Source organism: Chlamydotis macqueenii, chromosome 1 (genome assembly GCF_036417535.1).
Source record: "Chlamydotis macqueenii isolate bChlMac1 chromosome 1, bChlMac1.mat, whole genome shotgun sequence".
NCBI lineage: Eukaryota > Metazoa > Chordata > Aves > Otidiformes > Otididae > Chlamydotis > Chlamydotis macqueenii.
The window spans coordinates 16,717,547-16,739,528 of NC_141556.1; the positions used below are offsets into that span (position 1 = coordinate 16,717,547).

Here is a 21,982-nt window from a genome sequence, read left to right on the forward strand (position 1 = left end):
GATGTCAAAATTGCAGCATAGCCAATAAAATAGATATGGACATACTGTCTAGAAATAAAATACTGTACAAATAGTACTGAGCCAAATTTTATTTTTACTAAAATAAATACCAGTGTGCATCTAAGTATACTAAATTTTGAGTTTTAAAAATTAAAGCAGTTACTCTAGAAGTAGGTGGCTTTTGACATTATTGCAGATGAGCTCATTTCATTCCACTGGCAGAACTGGTTTGATTTTTCACTTTATTCTATGCAAAATAGAATTGAGAGTCCATTCACCAGGTCACCTTGCATGTCATCTGTTACATTCTTATTATTTCAGTCTTTGTGATCCTAGAATCACAGAATAGCTAGGGTTGGAAGGGACCTTTAAAGGTCATCTAGTCCAACCCTCCTGCAAGAGGCAGGGACATCTCCAACCAGATCAGGTTGCTCAGAGCCCTGTCTAACCTGCCCTTGAATGTTTCCAGGGATGGGGCATCCATCACCTCTCTGGGCAACCTCTTCCAGTGTGTCAATCAAATGTGCTTTTTTTTTTTTTAATTTTCATCCTCTATTTTTTTTTTCTTAGCAATTCTTCCTACCCTTGCAATGTGAGAGAGCACTTGAATAACCCTCAGAGATAATTAAAGGAAAGCCATTCACTCAGTTTTGCAGTACAGTAGGCATAGTGGCCACACTTTTTCTTTACATGTCTTTTTTAGCTGAAGAATGCTTTTCTTATTTTTTTTTTCCTTTTCCTTGCAAAACGTAATTTAGCTTGAATTTTGTCAATTCTTATTTTGTGTTCCTAGGATTTATGCCTTAATGTGTATTTATTTTCGTTTATTTATTCTTCAGAAAAATTTAGGACAATCATCTGTTAAGTTATTTACAGAATAAATATCTCAAGAAAGATACAGTGTGGTCTGCCTTCCTATACTTTCTAATCCTAAAGATTGAGATCTCCTGATGTGCTTTGTGGAATTGCACAAATCCTAGTCAGCTGTTGATTATAGTAGTAGTAAATTTTAGTATTATCACTTCACAATTTAAGATTATGTTGCAAGTTTGCCTTGATATAGAAGCTGCATTTATTGCATTTCTGTCCTGTATACAGCAAAACTGGTGAAGAAAGACTTCATAATTCGCCTCAAATCTCCTAGCAAGTTCATTGTAAAGCCATTCTAAAATCTTCTAGGCTAGACGAGGTTGGACGGGGCTCTGAGCAACCTCATCCAGTTGAAGATGTCCCTGCTTCTTGCGGGGGGATTGGACTAGATGGCCTTTAAAGGTCCCTTCCAACCCAAGCTATGCTATGATATAGCCTCAATATGCGGTTTACTTATCCAAGTAGGTGCTTTGAAGCTACTCTGACAGCCACTTGATTGTTTTAGTTTTCTTGCTGCCCCCAAGCTTCTGGAATGCAAATCAATCTGTACATTAAGCAGGGCAGAAAATAGATAGGGCAGTGATCACATTAGTGATGACTTTTCCCCTAGCAATGGAAGAAGAAGTATGATGCCTGATAGATGTATGCTGGCAACATTAACAAAGCTACGTGTAGTTTTGCTGATTTTGTTTTAAGTTGACAAGAGGGTGTACTGAAATGGTCTTAAATGGCAGTATTTTATATATTGTGGAAACAAAAAAAAAAAACCCCTATGTCTAACTTTTTCTTTAGCTCTGAATATCTTTTTATAGCATGTCAGAATGCTTCCTAGGTAAACGATAATGGTTGAAGGGGTGAGTGAGGAAAAAACTTCCATTGTATTTTATACACAGCAGCTAGCTGTTTCCATCTAGACTTCAACTATTTCAAGTAGTGAAAGGAAATACTAAATGCCAAGATAGATTACAGGGTGCTTCTGGATCACTAGGTACAAAATCTTTCATCTTCACCCTGGAAGCCCGGTGCAGGCTTTAAACCTAGCTTCCAAAATAAAAAAAAAAGTCATTAAATCTGTTGAGTATAAGTGTTGCCTGCTATTTAAAATAACTTTAAGAGCTAGTCACTTTGTGAAATAAAGGATTCTCCTCCAAGTGTACGTAAAGCATAGCTAAAACAAAGACACAGTTGAGACTGTGTAGGAGCCTAGATTTGGTTACCTCTTGCTCCTCCTAGGATGCACATGCGTTACAGGGAGGAGGCAGTGCAATAGAAGAGAAGAGCAAAAAAAAAAAAAAATCAATCAAGAAAGAGAAAGTTAGGATCAGTCTAGGCAAAGAAAGGAAAGTAAAATCATAGAATCATAGAATGGCGTGGGTTGGAAGGGACCTTGAAGATCATCTAGTTCCATCCCCACTGACATGGACTGGGACACCTTCCATTAGACCAGGTCGCTCAAAGCACCATCCAGCCTGGCCTTGAATGTCCCCAGGGATGGGGCATCCACAGCTTCTCTGGGCAACCTGTTCCAGTGCCTCACCACCCTCACAGTAAAGAATTTCTTCCTTATGTCTAATCTAAATCTACCCTCTTCCAGTTTAAAGCCATTACCCCCTGTCCTATCACTACATGCTCTTGTCAAAAGTCCCTTTCCAGCTTTCCTGTAGGCCTCCTTTAGGTACTGGAAGGGCACTATAAGGTCTCCCCGGAGCCTTCTCTTCTCCAGGCTGAACAGACCCAACTCTCTCAGCCTGTCCTCATAGGAGAGGTGCTCCAGCCCTCTGATCATCTTTGTGGCCCTTCTCTGTTGGAGAGAGTCCAGGTCCATGTCCTTCTTATGTTGTGGGCTCCAGACCTGGACGCAGTGCTCCAGGTGGGGTCTCACCAGGGCAGAGTAGAGGGGGAGAATCACCTCTCTCGACCTGCTGGCCATGCTTCTCTTGATGCAGCCCAGGATACAGTTGTCTTTCTGGGCTGCAAGCACACATGGCCAGCTCACATTGAGCTTTTCTTCAATCAACACCTCCAAGTCCTTTTCCTCAGGGCTGCTCTTGATTCATTCTCCACCCAGCCTGTATTTGTGCTTGGGATTGCCCTGACCCATGTGCAGGACCTTGACTGTAAAGAACTTCTGCATAAGTGCTGTCTGAAAAGGACTTGGGCCTGGAAGGGAAAACTCAGTCACGTATTCAGAGAAATGGACTACTGTGTGATTATTTATGAAAAGCTGTAAAAATCAAATATACTCTGTACTTACCAGAAAGGCCTGACTGCTTTCTGCTGCTGTTCTGGATTACGTGGACACAAGTCTATTCTGAACACAAAGCTGAATAACTTTTTAATGTTTGCAAATGACCGTATAGCCGTAGTCTGTGAATTTACTTCAGAGCTCTCTAACAATGATGGATGAGAAACAAAATATTTTAGAACTCAGAGTTAAAAATGTGAATGCATTCATGTGTTAAAACTATGATGATTTATGATAGGAAAGAAGCATCTTTAGAAAGCTTCCCTTTTTAAGTTCCTCAGCAAAATTGTGTGCTATTGTTGGCCAAAGTGTTGTTTTTCAAAGAAACTCCTTACATGATATTTTTTTTCAACAAAAACAAAATGGCAAATATCTCTCTGGTTTTTGGTGTTCTGATAAATGAGCATGAGCTCCCTGCTAAACTGTACAGCCACCAATGTCTCAGACTCCTTTCTGTTCATATTTGATGATTTGTTATCGATTTTGCCAGTGAAATAGTTCTTTGTTTTAGTTGTGTAGCTAATCCTCAGGTCACATTACTAGGTTTTATTTTTTCCTGTTAAATTTCACCAGACAGTGTGCAATTGCTTTTTTTTTTTTTTTTTTTTTTTTAAACTCATGTTGGTGTTTTTTTTTACAAATAAGTTTCTGAAACTTTGACTGTGCTGCACCACATCCAGCTGTATGGTATTCTCATTGTCCTGACTTGTGATCTGCTTCATAATGCATCCCAATAACCCGTTGTGGCAGCACAGCCAAAGGGACAGCGTCCCGCACGGAGGGAATGGAAACGGGCAGGAGAGGCTGACGTGAGCATAGGGAACACTTTTTCAATTTAGATATTGGTATTGGATCTGAATGTAGGAATTGAGAAAAACGTTACTGTAGATTATCTGATAAAGGTGGAAGACTATGAAAATATAAAGATTAGTAATCCCCTAAGAATTTCTTTATGTTAACTTTTTAAATCTCTCTTGAATTCAGAGTGCTTTTTTGAAAATCTGACGCAGGGAACCAATGGCATTTTCTAGCTGGAGGAAGAACAAGATTATAATAAACTAAGAAGAACAAGTCAAACTCTTGCTAAAAGCAATTTAGTTTATTGTTAATTGTTACTATTTAATTAATCTAATGACTGAAAAATTACCAAAGGAAAAAATTCACAAGTTTGTTTTCTAAAATAATTTTTTTTAAATTTTGTTCTGGTTTTTGACAGCTTTCATTGTTCAAACAGGAATATCAGAATAATTTCACTTAGTAGCCTGCACTTTGGTGAAAACTGATTTCATTTCAAATAGCTAATGAACTATAATTCTGTAATCGGTGATAATTCAGTTTGCCTGCCGTACTGGTGAGACTTTCATTCATGTAGCTATTTGTGTAAATTTCACACATTGAAATAAGTAAAAATTGTTTGATTTTGGTTGGGTTTTTTTTTTTTACATTGTCCTCAGATCTGTCATCTGGCAACTCTGATATAACTTTCCTTTTTTTTTTTTTTTTTTTAAGCTATGATGTTGACTCAAAGAGTCCTAACCTATCAAAACATGTAAGTTTTTTCCTCACTATTATACTTTCTTGTTCTGAAATGCTTATACTTTCGTAAATATGTTTGTTTTCTTTTGACTGTAAGTAATACCAGATGCATAGAGACAAATACAGTGATTGTGCTGTGGCTGATAACATATATAATACTCGTGAGTGTAGTTTTAATGGGACATTTCTCCTGTAAAGGGTGTATTTAAGTGCACGTGTGTACTTTTTCACACGTAGAACAGTTTGAGTTGGAAGGGACCTTTAAAGGTCATCTAGTCCAACCCCCTGCAAGGAGCAGGGACGTCTCCAACCAGATCAGGTTGCTCAGAGCCCCATCCAACCTGGCCTTGAACGTTCCCAGGGATGGGGCATCCACCACCTCTCTGGGCAACCTCTTCCAGTGTTCCACCACCCTCAGTGTAAAAAATGTTTTCCTTATATCCAGTCTGAATCTACCCCCCTCTATTTTGAAACCATTACCCCTCATCCTATCACCACAGGCCCTGGCAAAAAGTTCGTCCCTATCTTTCTTAGAACCTCCCTTTAGGTACTGGAAGGCCTCCATAAGGTCTCCCTGTGGCCTTCTCTTCTCCAGGCTGAACAGCCCCAACTCTCTCAGCCTGTGCTTATAGGACAGGCTCCAGCCCTCTCAACCTCTTCGTGGCCCTCCTCTGGACTCAGTCCAACAGGTCCACATTCTTTATATGCTGGGGGCTCCAGAACTGCATGCAGTAGTCCGGGTGGGGGGTCTCACAAGAGTGGAGTAGAGGGGGAGAATCACCTCCCTCAATATGCTGCTTTTTGTTAATACTTCCCTGGGTCCTAAAAATTGTAATCATGTTTTGATTGTGTCCCAATTAACACTAGTAGAAATCTTTTATGCTCATACCATCTTGAAGTGGAAGGTTTAAATAGTAACTTCAAATTTTAGAGATGTGAGAGTAGAGTTCAGAGGCTTCTTACTGAAGCTTTTAAATAAATAGAGGAAAGCTTTGACAGAACTTTTAAGAATCTGGAGCAAAGGAAAAGAGAATAATGGAAGGAACACTCTGTGTGTGTGTGTGTGTGTTTCACAGTGAAAAGAGAAGACTTTAGCCATTGATCTCCATTAGATCTTTCCCGTAAAGATTTAAAGCCCCTGGGAAACTGTTTTCAATCTCTGTCATCATGGAAAGGTGATATGAATAATTGCAATGCTTGCTAAGAGGAAGCAGAAAATAAAGTCTTCCCAGACTGTCTTCTGCAAGGATAAAGCCTCGTCCTGGACTTCTGCCCAAGATTGCTTGCACTTCTGTAGTAACTAGTTGAATTATTTTGGTTTTTTCCCCCAAACATACTTCTTTGTACAAAAACCTCATAATTAAGTTTATTTAAAAAAAAAAGCCACAAGGTAAGTTAGTCACTATGAAAGTGCAAACAAGGATATATACTCTAGATTTTGTTGCTTGATTACTGGAACAGGAATTTAAGAGTTTGTAAAAAAAAAAAAACACACAACAATGAGGAAACAATTTTCTTCTGAAGACTATTCAAGTAGATCTTGAATTACCTATGTGGCTGCTACATTCTAATTACAGGCTAGGCATGTGCAGACGCATTAGCTCCTGTTTTTTCAGCAGTGCCAATTTCCTGGAATCTTCAAGTGTGAGGGGAAATTTTCTTCTTTAGATGTTAACATTAATATCAGAAATATCTATTTTCCTCCATTGTCGTCAAGAGGAAATCTTTACAAGTTGGTGTAGACTTGGTATCTGTGCTGTAGACATCCAAACTATGCTATATAATATTATGTACACAAAGAAGAAGATGGCTCTGAGAACCCTGTGAAAGATGGTAGCTAGAAATGTATTTCTTAATCACAGCAATTCATTTCCGTCATTTCCCGAGTGCTCAAGGTTAGTCTGGATTGTTCCTTTTGCTGCCAGCTTCCTGAGTCTCTTTCCCATAGCTCTTAAGAATTTGGGCAGTGAGTAGGTAGGAAGTGAGCAGAGCTTTGCTTGTATCTGTGCGCTGGGAGCTTGGTATTTCTGAAAAATGTCAGGCCAGTAGTATTTGTGTAGCTAGACTGCTCATGTGTTGCAGTCACCTCATGTGGAATAAAGTCTTTCCTGTTCCTCAAAATAGCTGTTGACCTATTCCTTTGGAAATACTGGGCAGTGTCATTTAATCGTTGAACAGTTTGAGGGATGAAAAGAGTCAACCTGGAGAATTTCAATTTCAGTGATGCAGTTTTGGCAAAATGAGAAGCAACTGAAGCAAGTTTTATAATGGATGGATGAGGTAACCAGACTAGACAGTGCTGCCATTGCAGCTGTCTGTAATCCTGTTTATAAAACTGGCTACCTGAAATTAGACTTATGTTCATGGTAACTTCCTGATTTGAGAAAAAAACATCGGAGTAATGAACAATTGTCATTAACAACAGACTGTGGAACTAATAGGAATTAATAATAGAAACTACACTAAGAAAAAAGAAAATTATGGAGCATGTGATCTCAGTGTAGAAAATGGTGTTATTTTAGACCATTCATGCCTCATATTTTTAAAAATTAATGAGGAGCTCAGTATTTTCAAATTATTTGTAGCCATTTTAAAAGACTTAATGTTTATGGAAACAGTGTCACAGTGTCAGATCAGTTAAAGGACATAATTTAATTTTTTTTTTCAGGGTTTATTTTCTTCTTCAGTGTGATTAGTTCTCAGATCCAATTCACTATATGGACCCATAGCTAACAGAGAGCTCAGAGATGGGAATGAGGGGCCTAGGCTGACAGAAGAGCCAGAGAGAAGTGCCACAGCCAGAGGTTTGGCTACTTAGACCATGGGACTAGCTTTGAGAAACCTGGTCTACTGGCCCATGTCTGAGAAGGGGAAGAGCATCTTCAGTCATAGGCTTGCCAAGCTGGTAGAGGGCTTTAAAATCAAGTTGCCAGGGGAGGGGAACCTCAATCTGTCCCACTCCTACTGGTGTGATGCCAGTGCCAGAAACAGATGCCGAGAGCTTGGAGAAGGATCACAGGTCAGCAGGAGAGCATGTGAAGAGCAGCACAAAGGAATTCCAGTCACTCCAGCCAGCAAGTCAGCTTCATCAATGGCTCAGCTTAAATGCCTCTATGTAAACACACATAGCATAGGGAATAAACAAGAGGAGCGAGAAATGTGTGCATACCTGCAGGGTTGTGATCTTATTGGCATCACGGAGACGTGGTGGGATGGCGTGTTGGAATGGAAGGATATAGGCTCTTTAGGCAGGACAGACTGGGGAGATGAGGAGGGAGTGTCACCCTCTGTCAATGACCACCTGGAGTGCGTGGAGCTGTGCATGAGGATGGATGAGGAGCTGACTGAGAGGTTATGGGTCAGGGTTAAAGGGAGGGCAGGGACTGGTTATAGTAGGGGTCTGCTAGAGGTCACCTGACCAGGAAGCCCAAGCAGATGAGACCCTCTATAGACAGGTAGGAGCAACCTCACATTCACAAGCCCTGTGATCCTTATCAGGGACTTCAGCCACCACAATATCTCTTGGAAGAACAACACTGCAGGGCGTAAACAATCCAGAAGGTTCCTGGAACATGCTGATGATAACTTCCTTCTCCAAGTGACAGAGGAACAAACAATGAGAGGTGCTATGCTGGACCTTGTTCTCACCAACAAGTTGGGGCTGGTGTGAAGCTCAAGGGCATCCTTGGGTGCAGTAGTCATGAAATGGTGGAGTTCAAGATCATTAGGGCAGTGAGGAGGGTGCACAGCAAGTTCACTACATGGACTTCAGGAGAGAGGACTTTGGCCTCTTTGGGGATGTGCTTGCCAGAGTACCGTGGGGTAAAGCCATGGAGGGAAGAGGGGCTCAAGAAAGCTGGTTAATATTCAAGGATCACCTCCTCCAAGCTCAGGAGCAATGCATCCCAACGAAGAGGAAGTCAGACAAAAGCAAGGAGCTCCTGGACAAACTTAAACATTAAAAGGATGCCTACAGAAGGTAGAAGCAAGGACAAGTAGCCTTGGAACCAAGAGGCCGCTTGTCCAAGTGGCCAGAGATCAGGTTAGGAGAGCTAAAGCCCTGATAGAATTAAATATGTCCAGGGACATCAAGAACAACAAGAAAAGCTTCTTTGGGTACATCGGTGATAAAAGGCAGACTAGGGAAAATGTGAGCCCTCTCACACTTTCTCATGGGAACAGGAGACCTGGTTACCCGGGACATGGAGAAGGCTGAGGTACTTTTTTGCCTCAGTCTTCACCAGCAAAGGCTCTAGCCACACCACCCAAGTTACAGGAGGCCAAGGCAGGAATTGGCAGAATGAGGAAACACCCGCTGTAGGAAAAGATCAGGTTTGAGACCATCTAAGGAACCCGAAGGTACACAAGTCTATGGGACCTGTTGAGATGCATCTGTGGTTTCTGAGGAAACTGGCAGATGAAGTTGCTAAGCCACTATCAATCATATTTGAGAAGTCCTGGCAGCCTGATGAGATTCCCCCTGACTGGAAAAGGGGAAACATAACCCCCATTTTTAAAAAGGGAAACAAGGAAGACCTGGGGAACTACAGACCAGTCAGCTTCACCTCTGTGCCTGGCAAGGTCATGGAGCAGATTCTCCTGGAAACTATGCTAAGGCACATGGAATATAAGGAGGTGATTGGTGACAGCCAACATGGCTTCACTAAGAGCAACTTGTGCATGACAAATTTTGTAGCCTTCTACAATGGGGTGACAATGTTGTTGCACAAGGGACAAGCAACTGTTGTCATCTAGACTTGTGTGAAGCATTTGACACTGCCCTGCACAACATCCTTGTCTCTAAACAGGAGAGACAGATTTGATGGGTAGACCACTCTACGGATAAGGAATTGGCTGGACGGCTGCACTCAAAGAGTTGAGGTCAATGGCTTGATGTCCAAGTGGAGACCAGTGGCAAGCAGCATTCCTCAGGGGTCAGTATTGGGCCGAGCCCTGTTTAACATCTTTGTTGGCGATGTGGACAGTGGGATTGAATGAGCCCTCAGCAAATTCACTGACAACACCAAGCTGTGTGGTGCGGTCAACACACTGGATGGAAAGGATGCAGTCCAGAGGGACCTTGACAGGCTTGAGAGGTCATTCAATGCAAACCTCATGAAGTTCAACAAGGCCAAGTGCAAGGTCCTGCACATGGGTTGGGGCAATCCCAAGTACAAATACAGGCTGGGTGGAGAATGGATTGACAGCAGCCCTGAGGAGATGGACTTGGGGGTGTTGTTTGATGAGAAGCTCAACACCACCTGGCAATGTGCACTTGCAGCCCAGAAGGCCAACCGCATCCTGGGCTGCATCAAAAGAAACATGGCCAGCAGGTCAAGGGAGGTGATTCTCCCCCTCTACTCTGCCCTGGTGAGACCCCACCTGGAGCACTGCGTCCAGGTCTGGAGCCCCCAACACAAGAAGGACATGGACCAGTTGGACTGAGTCCAGAGGAGGGCCGGAGCACCTCTTCTATGAGGACAGGCTGAGAGATTTGGGTCTGTTCAGCCTGGAGAAGAGAAGGCTCCGGGGAGACCTTATAGTGCCCTTCCAGTACCTAAAGGAGGCCTACAGGAAAGCTGGAAAGGGACTTTTGACAAGAGCATGTAGCGATAGGACAGGGGGTAATGGCTTTAAACTGGAAGAGGGTAGATTTAGATTAGACATAAGGAAGAAATTCTTTACTGTGAGGGTGGTGAGGCACTGGAACAGGTTGCCCAGAGAAGCTGTGGATGCCCCATCCCTGGGGACATTCAAGGCCAGGCTGGATGGTGCTTTGAGCGACCTGGTCTAATGGAAGGTGTCCCAGTCCATGTCAGTGGGGATGGAACTAGATGATCTTCAAGGTCCCTTCCAACCCAAGCCATTCTATGAACACTTGTAGATTAGAAAATACAAAAATACAGTCTGGCATTAAAGCAATGCTTGTGTGTAGCTGTCAATCCAGGATAATACAGATCCTGCACAGGCTTGATTTTCTGCCAACGTAAATAATTTCCAATAAATTAATAGAATCAGTGTAGTTTCTCTTAAAGAAATTTGTTAAAATTCTCCACTTAAAGAAGGTAATGCTTCTTTCTAAGGCTTTTAAATTTTTTTCCATCCCAGTTTCATTTTTGTCAATTGAAAAAGCAATATAAAAACAGTAAGTGGAGTGCATTAGAATTCTGTAAACGTAACCTAGTGCTATTTTAAATATGTAATAGTGAGTTTGTTTTTTGATTCATTATTGCATAGTTATTATCAAGATGTGATGTTCAGCAGAATGTGTTCTGCAATAGTGAAAAGCCCAGATAAATGGGAAACCAAATTTGGTTGAATGTGAACCATGAATTCTGAGGTTTTATGTTACTGTTTTTCAGGATTTTTTGGGACAAATGTTTTGTACACTGGGAGAAATAGTTGGATCACAGGGAAGCAGATTGGAAAAATCAATTGTGTAAGTATGGCATTCTTGAATGTTGGATGAATACATACTGCTTCATGAGGTGAGAGCTGTGGGTTTTTTTTGCTGTGGGATATTTTGACATACATAATTGACATACATGGCTTCTAAGAATAAATTGTTTGGTACAATAGAAGTCTTTCTTTATAGACTATGATAACTTCAGTTCTAATTTGGACAATTAGCAAAGGAATAGACTAATCCAAAATTTTTGACCACTTCATTACATCTTGCATGATAAATAGTTTGAGTGTACTAATCTTACAAGTATTTTTCTTTCTAGTTCACAAATTACCACATAATAAATCTTTATTGCCTTTTGTTCAAGCATCAGGGAAGAAAAGTCTCATTGTTTCAAATCCAAACATTCCTACTTGTATTTCTGTTGATCCCAATAATACAATTCCCAAACAATGAGGCATATACTTAGATATTATTTTAGTATAATTGGAAATATAAGAAAACTCCTAATTGAGTTATATTAATGGTGCATTATTAATCTGATGTAAAATAGAGAAATATGTTCCTGGCTATACATTTTCTTCTGTGTATATATTAGATGTATTTAGCCATTTCTGTTACTCAGTTGACCCTTTTATATCTATCTTTAGTGTTTTATATGGTTTATACACGACTTATATTTTCATGTATGTATCTTGTATCCTGTACCTGTCAACTGTGAACTTAAACATTTGGTTAAGTGGTAGCTTTGAAGTGCTGTGAGAAATCTCAGAAGTCAGTATTTTGTTATCAGTGTCCAAAATACACCAATGGTAATATTTTTTCCCTAGATTTTGTAGAGACTTTTTTCTTGTTTATGTAAAGAACCTAATGTAATTGATAAAGTAATTTTAAAAAAGCGTTTCTCTAGTTTGTAGCAAATAGTATGGTGATGTTCTGCAGTGGTGGCCCTAAACTTTTCATCTTGGTGAAAACAGTGGCCAGCTTCAAGGAGACTCACATATGATAGCTATCACTTTCTTTTTCAATAACTTTGAAGTGTTGAGCTGTCTTGCCAAAACATTTTCTCAGTACTTGAATCCAGCTAGATTCTTAGATTTTTACAATTTGAACACGAGTGTAAGCTTGGAAATGAATCTCAAGTTTCCTATTTTCTTGCCAAAAATAATTTCAGGTTGTCTCTAGAACTCTTTCTGGATGAAATAACAGTTAAGAACAGACTGTTTAAATTGATAAACAGAAAGAAAATTTACATAGTTTTCCTTTAATGTAATCTAAGAGTCCTTATGAAATTGTAAAAACTTTAAAATAATGTAAAAGAAATATTTCCATTACTAAAACTATGGTAAACTTTCTTTAATTATATTTCAAGTTTAGAAAATATTTTCATGGTATTGAATCTACTTGGATTTCTGAGACTTATGCATACCTTAAACAAATCCTTTTGAATCATAAATGTCAGAGGTTGGCCAGCACTGCTTTTTGGGGAGGCATTCCTGTAGTTGTGCCCTTCCAGTCCATTAGCCTTTGCTAAATTCTGTCTGTAAATGTCTTATTTCCAATCGTTTGGTTTTTGTAAAAAGGCTATTTCAGCTATTTAGCAAAACTCATTTATCATACAGTTCATGCTGAAAAATTGAGTAACATCAAAAAACTTGAAAAGTCTTTGCAAAACGTTTTCACTTAGTGTTTTATCAAAACAAGCCTTTGATTTGGTTTCCCTCATTTACAGCCAACTGCAGATGATTCAAATTGATCTGTAACAAATGTAAGCTGTTAGTTCTCTTGCTGACTTCCCTGAGTGCTGGCATCATTACTGATGCAACATGCTTTGACAATATGATTTACACTCTCTTTAATATTCAGAATTTATGTCATTAATAAATGCATTTTTGCTGAATTTTGAGGGTTTCCAAATATAGTTCAGTGACCTGATCACGGTATTTACAGACTTAGTCTTTATGACAAGTCCCTTTATGACAATTCCCTGCCCTCCTCGCCCTTCCTCCCCGAGAACTACAGCAGTACTTTTTACGCTATTTATTTTTAAAACAAGGGCCTAATTGTCCTATTATAAACAGTGCTATTAATGTCACTACATGTTCCTTATTGTTTCCCTTCTCTGTGCTCATGGACTATGCACACTGGGAACTACTTAATTTTAAGGGAAATAAGTTCTTCAACTCTGCAACTGAGGAAGGTTTCGGTATCTGCAGCATAATTTGAGAAAATTTTTATGAACACACTATTTAAACTTAAAAACACACTTATGCTCGAATTAACATAATATATGTTAGAAATAATACTACCTCACTGTATTACTTTCTGAAATAACTTGAACTACCCAGAAAAAGGTACTTTAAAACTGTGCCACTTTCTGTTGTCCAAAGGTTTGCAGAAGAACCTTAACTTTTAAGATGTCCTTCAGTTTCAATAGCTAATCACAAGTTGTCTGCAATAAAAAAAAAACAGTGTATAAAACATAACACTAAAAAAAAAAAGGTTAAAAAACCCTGAAAACCAAACCAGACAAAAAAATCCCCCAAAACAGCCTGGCTACTGTGGAACAGTGGGAAACTGCTAATTGTAATTTAGCTCCTGCAAAACCCTGCGCAAACAAACAATGAAGAATCAGCTGATTAGATTGTCAGATTTCTAATACAATCATACAAAATGGTTGACTTCAGCAAATATTGTGGTTATTAGACAACAGTGGTTTGTGATTCTCATCTTAATCCCATCCTGGATATTAAACTTTTGTTAAAACTGTCCAGAAAAGAGCCTTTTGGACAAGTATACTAAGTGGTATAATAGAAGAGGTATTTTAGGTTACATGATTAAAAAGCTTGTCTGCAAACAAAGAAGAACAGGCACAACGGCAGGTGGGGGAGGCCTGGCTACTTCCAGATCCATCCCAGGAGAGCCATCAGGCCATCAAAGTCCCATCTCTACACCCACAAAGGAGCACAGAGGTACAAGGCCAGTGGGGCAACTCCAATAATCCAAACAGAGAAACAGCCCCTGCCCAACTCCTACCAGGGCTGTCCCAGGAGAACCCTCAGCACCTTGGGATGGGAATGCACACTCTACTTCTTCTGGATGTGTTTTTAGTTCTTGATGGTGAGCAGGTTGGCTGCATAGTTTGACTCTCTGCTTGAGCACACAAACACTATCCTGTCGATCAGGCAAGAGGTTGGCCCTATTTTGTTTACTTCTACTAAAACAAAAGTTCACTAACTGTTCACTATTTAGGCCTAACTTATGCTAACTGCCACAGCAAATTTACTGTTCTGACTAGTTGTCAGTTGACTCTACTGGAAGCCTGTGGTGACTTGGTCAGAGAAAGGTGCTGACTTTGAAGACACCCATATTTAGTAAGATAAATCTTGCTGACTTCTTGAAGGTCTTTATAGTTCTGTCTTCAAAGTGGTAAATTATTCAGCATGCTACACTTTTTTTTTTTTCCCCCTGAGAAAATTCCTGAAATTTATTTTAAACATGTTGATTAAAACTCATCCATTGAGCAGTTTGTCATCACTTGGTACAGGATAAGTGAAGCCTGAAGTGTGTGACAGATGAAGTTTAAAGTTTGAAATTAGAGAAATGAGTTTGAAATGAGAAAGGAAAATATATCAGTGAAGATTCTATGGAAAACAGGTCTTAAAATTATCTCACAGTTGTGTGGGCCTGTGTAATACACACTCTTGGGTAAATAAGCATTGTTCAGGTCTGGCTGCTGAGGGGATACTCTGTTGTGTGGCAGTTACTAAATGGACCCAAATTAGTTACCCTTGTGAAAGATTTTTAAATATACCTCCTTTTTTTTTGTATGTGTGGTGTGGGTAGATATTTGTTATTGTTAATGAGAAAGTGTTTATGACTTTTTATCAGCTCTTCTTAGTGTTCAGGTTTTATTTTGTCATTGGTGTTTTTGACAGTGCTGTGGCTAGACAACTGTGCCTGGTTGATTGTTCAGTCTGGACTCTCTAAAGTCTGAATACCTTGGTGTCTATGAGACATCTGTTGTCTTATTTTATCGATTAAACCACTGCATTGCATTTCAGGATTGTTTGCTTATAGACATGTGTTTAATGTCTCTTAATATTCAAAGAACAATAATTCAGTTGGTGCTATTGCAAGTCTTCCGTTCCTAAGGATATTTACTGCTTTGAATTTACTGTTCTCTTTACAAAAGTCAAATCCACATTTACATAACTTCAATGTTCTTTATAATGTCACTTGAGATCCGAGAGCTTTTTCTCTTCACAGTATTTCTGAAGTTCATTAACATTTTGCCTTTTCTTTTCTGTGCTGATGGATTTACAAAGAAGAGAATGCTCAGTGCTGTTTTAGTCCCAATCAGCTACCCCACTGAAGTAGCACGTTTTGTACTTAAGCAGCCTGAGAAGCTTGCATTCCGTTCTCTGATGGACAGTCAAGCAAGCTCTGATATTCTTTCAAAATGAAAATGAGAGAGACTTGAAGCTTAAACTTCAGATCTATCTACTTTGGACGTTTACAAAAGCCTTATGAGATTCAAGACTCCACGGCTGCCATGAGCTGGCCAACTCCAAGTCAGATAGATTGTATATCACCAGGGAAAGTTCCCTTAGAAAGTCTACCATGGAAGGATATTCTTGTCCTTCATCAAAATGAGGGTAAAACATCTCAAGCCTAGATGGTCACCATTGCAGTGGTCTATCAAGCAGGCTGAAACATACCTTGCTACTAACCTTCATGGTGAATGCAAAAGTGAAGATATACACACACATTTTTCTTTTTCGCCTTCATGACAGGCATGACTTGCAGTTTCATTGGTCTTAGAAGCACCAGCAGATCATGCCTCTGAGACATGAATCTAATAGTATTTGGTCTTGGCAGGTATGAGGATTTCTCCTGAACCTCCCTCTCTGTTTCTGACACAGTTAATGGCTTTGAATTTGACGCAGTCTGTCACAGAAGCACTAGTGCACTAGCTTGTTATCACCGTGCCTATGAGCTTTTTTGTCCAACAACATGGTTTAGTGTTGCACTTTATTTCACAGACTGGCCAGGTACAGAGGTGAACATTTTCTCTGGATAATTTCTCCTGGAAAATAAATCTAGTCATACAAAGCAGGTAAAATGGAGAATCTGACACTTTAACAGTAATATTTACTCTTTACCTATTGAGTTACTAGATTCATTAAACACCTCAAGACAAGCTTGATGTGTAAGATTTACTCAGACTGGCCTTGCGTGCCCCAGTTGTATTAGCATGAAAGGATGAAGCACAGATGTATCTACTTCCAGAAATTACACAGCTTTATTTTTCTCTCAAGAGAGCGTCACCTTCCCAGACATTATTCAGAGTTAAATATTTGCATGTTCTGTCTTCCTAGAGAGAAGATACTAGCCATGTTTATAACTCTGAGCAATGCTTCTTGCAGGATCTAAGAGCATTCCTGCAGGGATTCCCTTTAATGAGGAGGCAGAGCCATTGCAAAGCTTAATGAGCATTCTATGCTAGTTATTCACAGCTGAGTGCCATTGCCTGCTAATGAGGCTGTACTGGAGCCAGCTGGCCTATTTCGGAAGTTCTTTCTCTGGTCATCTTGCTGTGAACATAATTGATAGAAAAACATATGAACCTTGGAATTGAGACTTCCTGTATATTTGTCCTATCCTCTTATCTGTGGTTGTGACGGCCAGAGGGATAGGTTCTGTAAATTCGGGGATAAGACTGAATTTTTTTAATGATCTCAAAGATGTTCCATCCTCTGCCTCATTGCAGTTTCAGCTTCCAAAATTGGAGGCTGTGTTTAACCTCTCAGCTTTGAATTCCCAGATAAATTGTCATCTTTCTCAGACTTTTTCACCAGCTCTGGAAAGGTCGTCTTTTCAGTCCTTATTAAAGCCCAAGTGGTTTTCAGAGTGTCCTTCCAAACTTCTCTGGGTGCTACAAATGTGGTGTCTCAATCGTGGAATTGTTTGTTCTAAGGAGACAATACTCCTCAAGCCTATATCCTGTCTAGAGACATGCAGGTATTGTTGAGGACCTTTAATTTGATGATGGGTTTCTGTTCAGTTCCTCTAACAGTCAAATTATTTGCTCCCTGAAATACTGTTCAATTATTTTGCCATTTTTCGGCATCTTCCCATGGGCATCTTTGTTCTAAAGACAAGATCTCTCATTTGTAGCTTTTAGTATCAGAGGCCTCAGGTGAACCCGGTTCCATAACACCTTGTGCCAGCAAGGCATTTTAAACAACCTGAAAAGAAGCAATCAGTGTAGAACACTTGTAAGGTCAATATCACCCTGATAATTAAGTAATTTCTACTACTGCTCTTACTATGAAATTTCAAAAGTTTTTTAAGCTTCAAGAAGTACTGTTCAAAAAAAAAAAAAAAAAAAACTTTTTCATCTTTTGAAAATCTGAGATTTTAATTTCAATATCCTATTGCTACAGAGGCTAAAATGGGTAATTCTCAGTTGTGAGCTGTTGAAGGGTGACAACTTTAAAACCAGATGATTTGAGGATGCTGATAAAACTATGAACCATGCTGTGTAACATTTGGAATGATCAGATTCTTTTTTTTTTCTGTTATTTGAAGAAAAGTCTCCTGTTTGGTCTTAAAGTATTGTGCTTTATAAGTCATGCTGCAATAAATTGAAGACTGCCATAAGTTTTCCATGTGTTTAAATGGTCATTTAAAATTTCACAACAAAAACTTTAGTAGTTTCCACATCCACTGTTTTTCTTGTAAAATTCAGACTTCCTGTGCAGCACTGAGGAGGTCCAGGAGAGCAGTCAGGCATCTATCTGATTACTGGGAAGTGACTGCAGCAGTATAGGAGTAGCATTCCTTAATATATTCCTTATAGACTTAAACATCAGTTTCTGAACACAGAGTTTCAGTGAGCTTGCATAAATTTGGATCAGTATTTGCTCCTTTATTTATAATTTCTGAACCTATATCTACTTTTAAGAACTATTTTCCCACTAGTTCTTTATTATACCACAGTCCTGCTAAACTTACTTAAAGTTGCAAAGCACTGTAAAAAATTTCAGAAGGATTAAGGAGACTAATAAGTAAAGTAAGAACATCGGTAAATAAGTACTTTAATGTTTTGTCGTAAAAGAAGAACAGGAGTGCCCTCTAGTTCTCTTAGAAAAACCTAAAAAAGACGATCAATTTGAAATATAATTTTACCTTAATGTCTTCTTGGAAAGTAATTTTATTCAAATAATTATTTTCAAGAAAGAAATAAAGAAATAAAGAACTAGAAATAAAATTAATATAAGCAATAGCATTAGTTTTGAAAAAAAAATTGGAAGTAATTGCCAAGGTGTGTGCTAATGGAAATGCTAAGAGACAGTACGATATTGCAGAACTTCTCAGAATACAGCATCACGCAAAAAGTTACATCTAAATGTTTTTACTTCCCACCCCAAAAAGGCTGCTGCCAGTGTATACTGTCAGATTATGTGTGGCTTTTCTGTTCCTCTGTTATTCTTTTTGCTTATGATCTGGTTTGTGCTTTCTCATGTGGCAGCAGTGTGTTTTTAGTTGCTCTCTGGGTTATTTGTAATTTATTTTGCAACTAATGTATCTGATATGATGGTGAGATTATTATGTGCCTTCGTAAAGATTTCAGAATAAATACTGTAAAATAAGGCTGATGTATAGTTTTAAGTATATTTTAGGTATTTTTAAAAGGAAAATTTCCGAAAGGATGCTTTTCACAAATATCTAAATAAAATGTCAGTGTGAGGCTGGAAAATAGAATTTCTGATTTTGTCATTTCATCCCCCTTAAACTTCGTGTGCTATTTCCTTTAAAATTGAAATTGATTTGGTTGTTGCTAGTTAGAATAAATATGGAATTCATTTACCAATTCTTTTAGGATAAACCAACTTTTTTACACAGGACAAGTGACAGAAAAGGGACACTGTATAGCATGCCATCAGTTTTGTGCCTTGAAAGCTTACCTTATGCTTATCTGTGTCAGTTGTAACTTTCATAAATGATATTAAAGAACTCGAATGATGTAGTTGTGTTTTCTGGCAGAGGAATTCCTGGAAAGAAATGTGGAACAGTCATAGTGACAGCGGAGGAACTGGGCTGTTGCCGAGTAAGTGTGTTCATTGCTTTTTGAAAATTAAAATGAAAATGATTTTGTGATTTATACTGCAACAGATTGTCAAAGGTATAATGTATGAATTTGCATTTTGTGATATATGTGAGAAGTTAGGAGACTTTTTTCCTGTCAGTTAATCTTAGTTTTAGACAGCAGAAGCAGAAAGAAGCAGAAAACAATATGAAGCGTACAGTTTTTGATTCTTAGATTAGTTTTAAATCTGGTCTTTGTTTCCCCAATTAATCACATTTTAATCTCTTATTGTCTGATTTTTAACAAAGATCCATTTGTTTCAATCATGAAATTATGTTTCCATTATGGAATATTGATGTTACATTAACATCAAAGTAAAAATTGGGATTTTTAATCTTAATGGCAAATTAATTTTTATTGGAAAAAAGTAGCAGGATATTTCAAAGAATCGCCATAAAAGAAGATTTTAAACAGTGTTCTTGAAAGAAAGTGAATATTTCCTTGGCCTATTAATGGCAGATGCCTACTTATTTAATAGAAAACAGAAGAATATCGGGGGATGAGGAGGCAGTAGGGAATTTGACTCGTTAGGAGAGATATGGTGTGGTCATGACCTTCCCCAAGAGTGTCACCGCTCCTCCACCTTCTAGGGTTCATGGAGAAGTGGATTGCACTGAGGAGGAGGCTTACTGCTCAGAAAGCACCTGGCAGCCAGGCCAGCTCAGTTGCTTCCCAGCACTGAATGAGCAGCAATCCATAAATCGTGGGGAAGGAGGAATAAGGAAGGATTATAGATGTTGGGTGATTAAGACCGGTTGGAATCTGAGGAGGGGGGCAGTTTATCAAAGCGTGGTATATATTGGATGGGACTGCAGGGTGTATCTCTGAAGAATTTGCAATAACAAGATAGCAAATCTTAAATGAAGAAAGCAATAGTATCAGACATCTCATGAGAATGTGCAGGGGATCTCGAGAGTACAAGATGAGATATATAAACCTACAAAAAATACCTCTAGGCTTGAAGAGATTTGTTTCTGGGGCTTAATTTTTGTCATTTGGTGTTTTTGAGGGAGTAATGCTTCATCTGTTCTATAACTTCTAACTTTTATATTGCATCATAAGTGGTTATTTTCTTTTCAGTTTGTGGAATAGTCATGTTTCTCTTTTTACAAATATATCCAATAGCTAATATGTTTAGGCCTTATTTTCTTAATTTCATTAGATATATAAAGTAAAAAGAAATCCTTAATTTTGTGCCTTATTTCCAGCTTAGTCAAGTTTGTGTTATTTTGTTGCAGAAGTGCTATATTTGAATAGCATTCGGACTCAGATCTTGTTTGCCTTTTCCAGGCAGCCTGCCAGTTCTGCACAGTTACCTTAACAGGGTGCACCAACTCAGCTTCCTTTAGCTCCCACTTAGCAGTAGGAAATGCCCGTGTTACTAGTACGGATGAATAAGAATGGTCATGGAAAATACCTCTTTCCTCTGTCTTTTCCATCGACTCAAACTTTTGTATGCAGTACACGATCAAAGTGCTCACACCTTTATTGGATGACAAAATAGGTACATTTAATTGCTTTCCTGCAGAAGTTGTGCTTCTACATTTCTTAAGAAGTTAAGCTCCTACCATTCTTAAGAGACATGGGACATCACCCCAAGCATTTATTGGTAACCTTAAAAGAGACTGAAGGTATTTTTTCCCCGATATTCTGGGTTTATCCTCTAAGACCTTTGTATCCCAATTTTAACAAACTATTCAAAAGTCACAAATATGTCATTAAATCCATAATCAAAACAGGATTTTTTTTTCTTTCCTTTTTAATGAAGACAAATACTAGATGCCTTCCAAGGCCTTCATGTTCTTCCAGATTCACCCTACTCAAATTTTACATATGTAATGACTAGTTCAAAATCACTGAAGGGTACTTGCAAAGAATTTGGAACTCACTCTCTTGCACTCTTTTGCATTCTTTGTCGTGCTCTTTCATGTGTGCACTCTCTCACACAGTCTCTTGCGCTGTCTCACCAGTGGTCACACACTGTAATATTTCTCTGTGATGTTTTTCTACCTAAGATTATTCAGTATTTGGATGAATTCTTATCTGTTCTTCTGAGATTTTTTTTTTTTACCAGACTTTTATAGCTCATACTCTGAATGGGAAAGATTTTTAGAATCACTGAATTGCTGAGGTTAGAAGAGACCCTGGGAGATAGTCTAGTCCAACTCTCCTGCTCTTAGAGCAGGTTACTCGGTGCTGTGTGCAATCAGGCTTTGAGTATGTTCAAGGAGACCCTACAGTCTCTCTGTTTCAGTGTTTTGCCATACTCATGGTAAAAAGGTTTTTTCTTGTATTTAAACAGAATTTCCTATATTTTAACTTATACCTATTGCCACTTGTTCTTCCACTGGACACCACTAAGCTATGATGTTTACTCCCTTCCATCAGGTATTTATACAAATTAATAAAATCCCCCTGAGCCTTCTATTCTCCACGCTAATAATAATTCCAGCTCTCTCAGCCTCTCCTCATAGGAGAGATGGTCCAATTCCTTAATTGTTTTAGTGACTCTTACTGGAATTGCTCCAGTATGTCCATGTCTGTGTTGTACTGGGGAGCCCAGGATTGAGCACAGTACTGCAGGAGTGGCCTCACTGGTGCTGAGTCACTTCCTTCAACTTTTTGGCAGCGCTCTTTCTAACGCAGCCCAGGAGGCTATTGGCCGCCTTTGCTGCCAAGGGCATATTGGTCAACTTGGTGTCCACCAAGACCCCCTCAGTCCTTTTCTGCAAAGTTACTTTCTAGCTGTTTGTCCTGCAGCCTACTGGTG

At 39.0% G+C, this 21,982-nt stretch overlaps 1 protein-coding gene across 1 annotated transcript in view; it reads left to right on the top strand.

Annotated features, from left to right (window-relative positions):
- The window catches only part of CPNE8 (copine 8), a 110,034-nt gene that overhangs the window by 33,464 nt on the left and 54,588 nt on the right, over positions 1-21,982 (top strand). Inside the window, exons 5-7 of the mRNA XM_086739963.1 lie at positions 4,625-4,664; positions 11,014-11,090; positions 19,110-19,173. Coding sequence (XP_086596089.1) covers positions 4,625-4,664; positions 11,014-11,090; positions 19,110-19,173 — 181 coding nt within the window. The remainder of the gene's footprint in view (positions 1-4,624; positions 4,665-11,013; positions 11,091-19,109; positions 19,174-21,982) is intronic.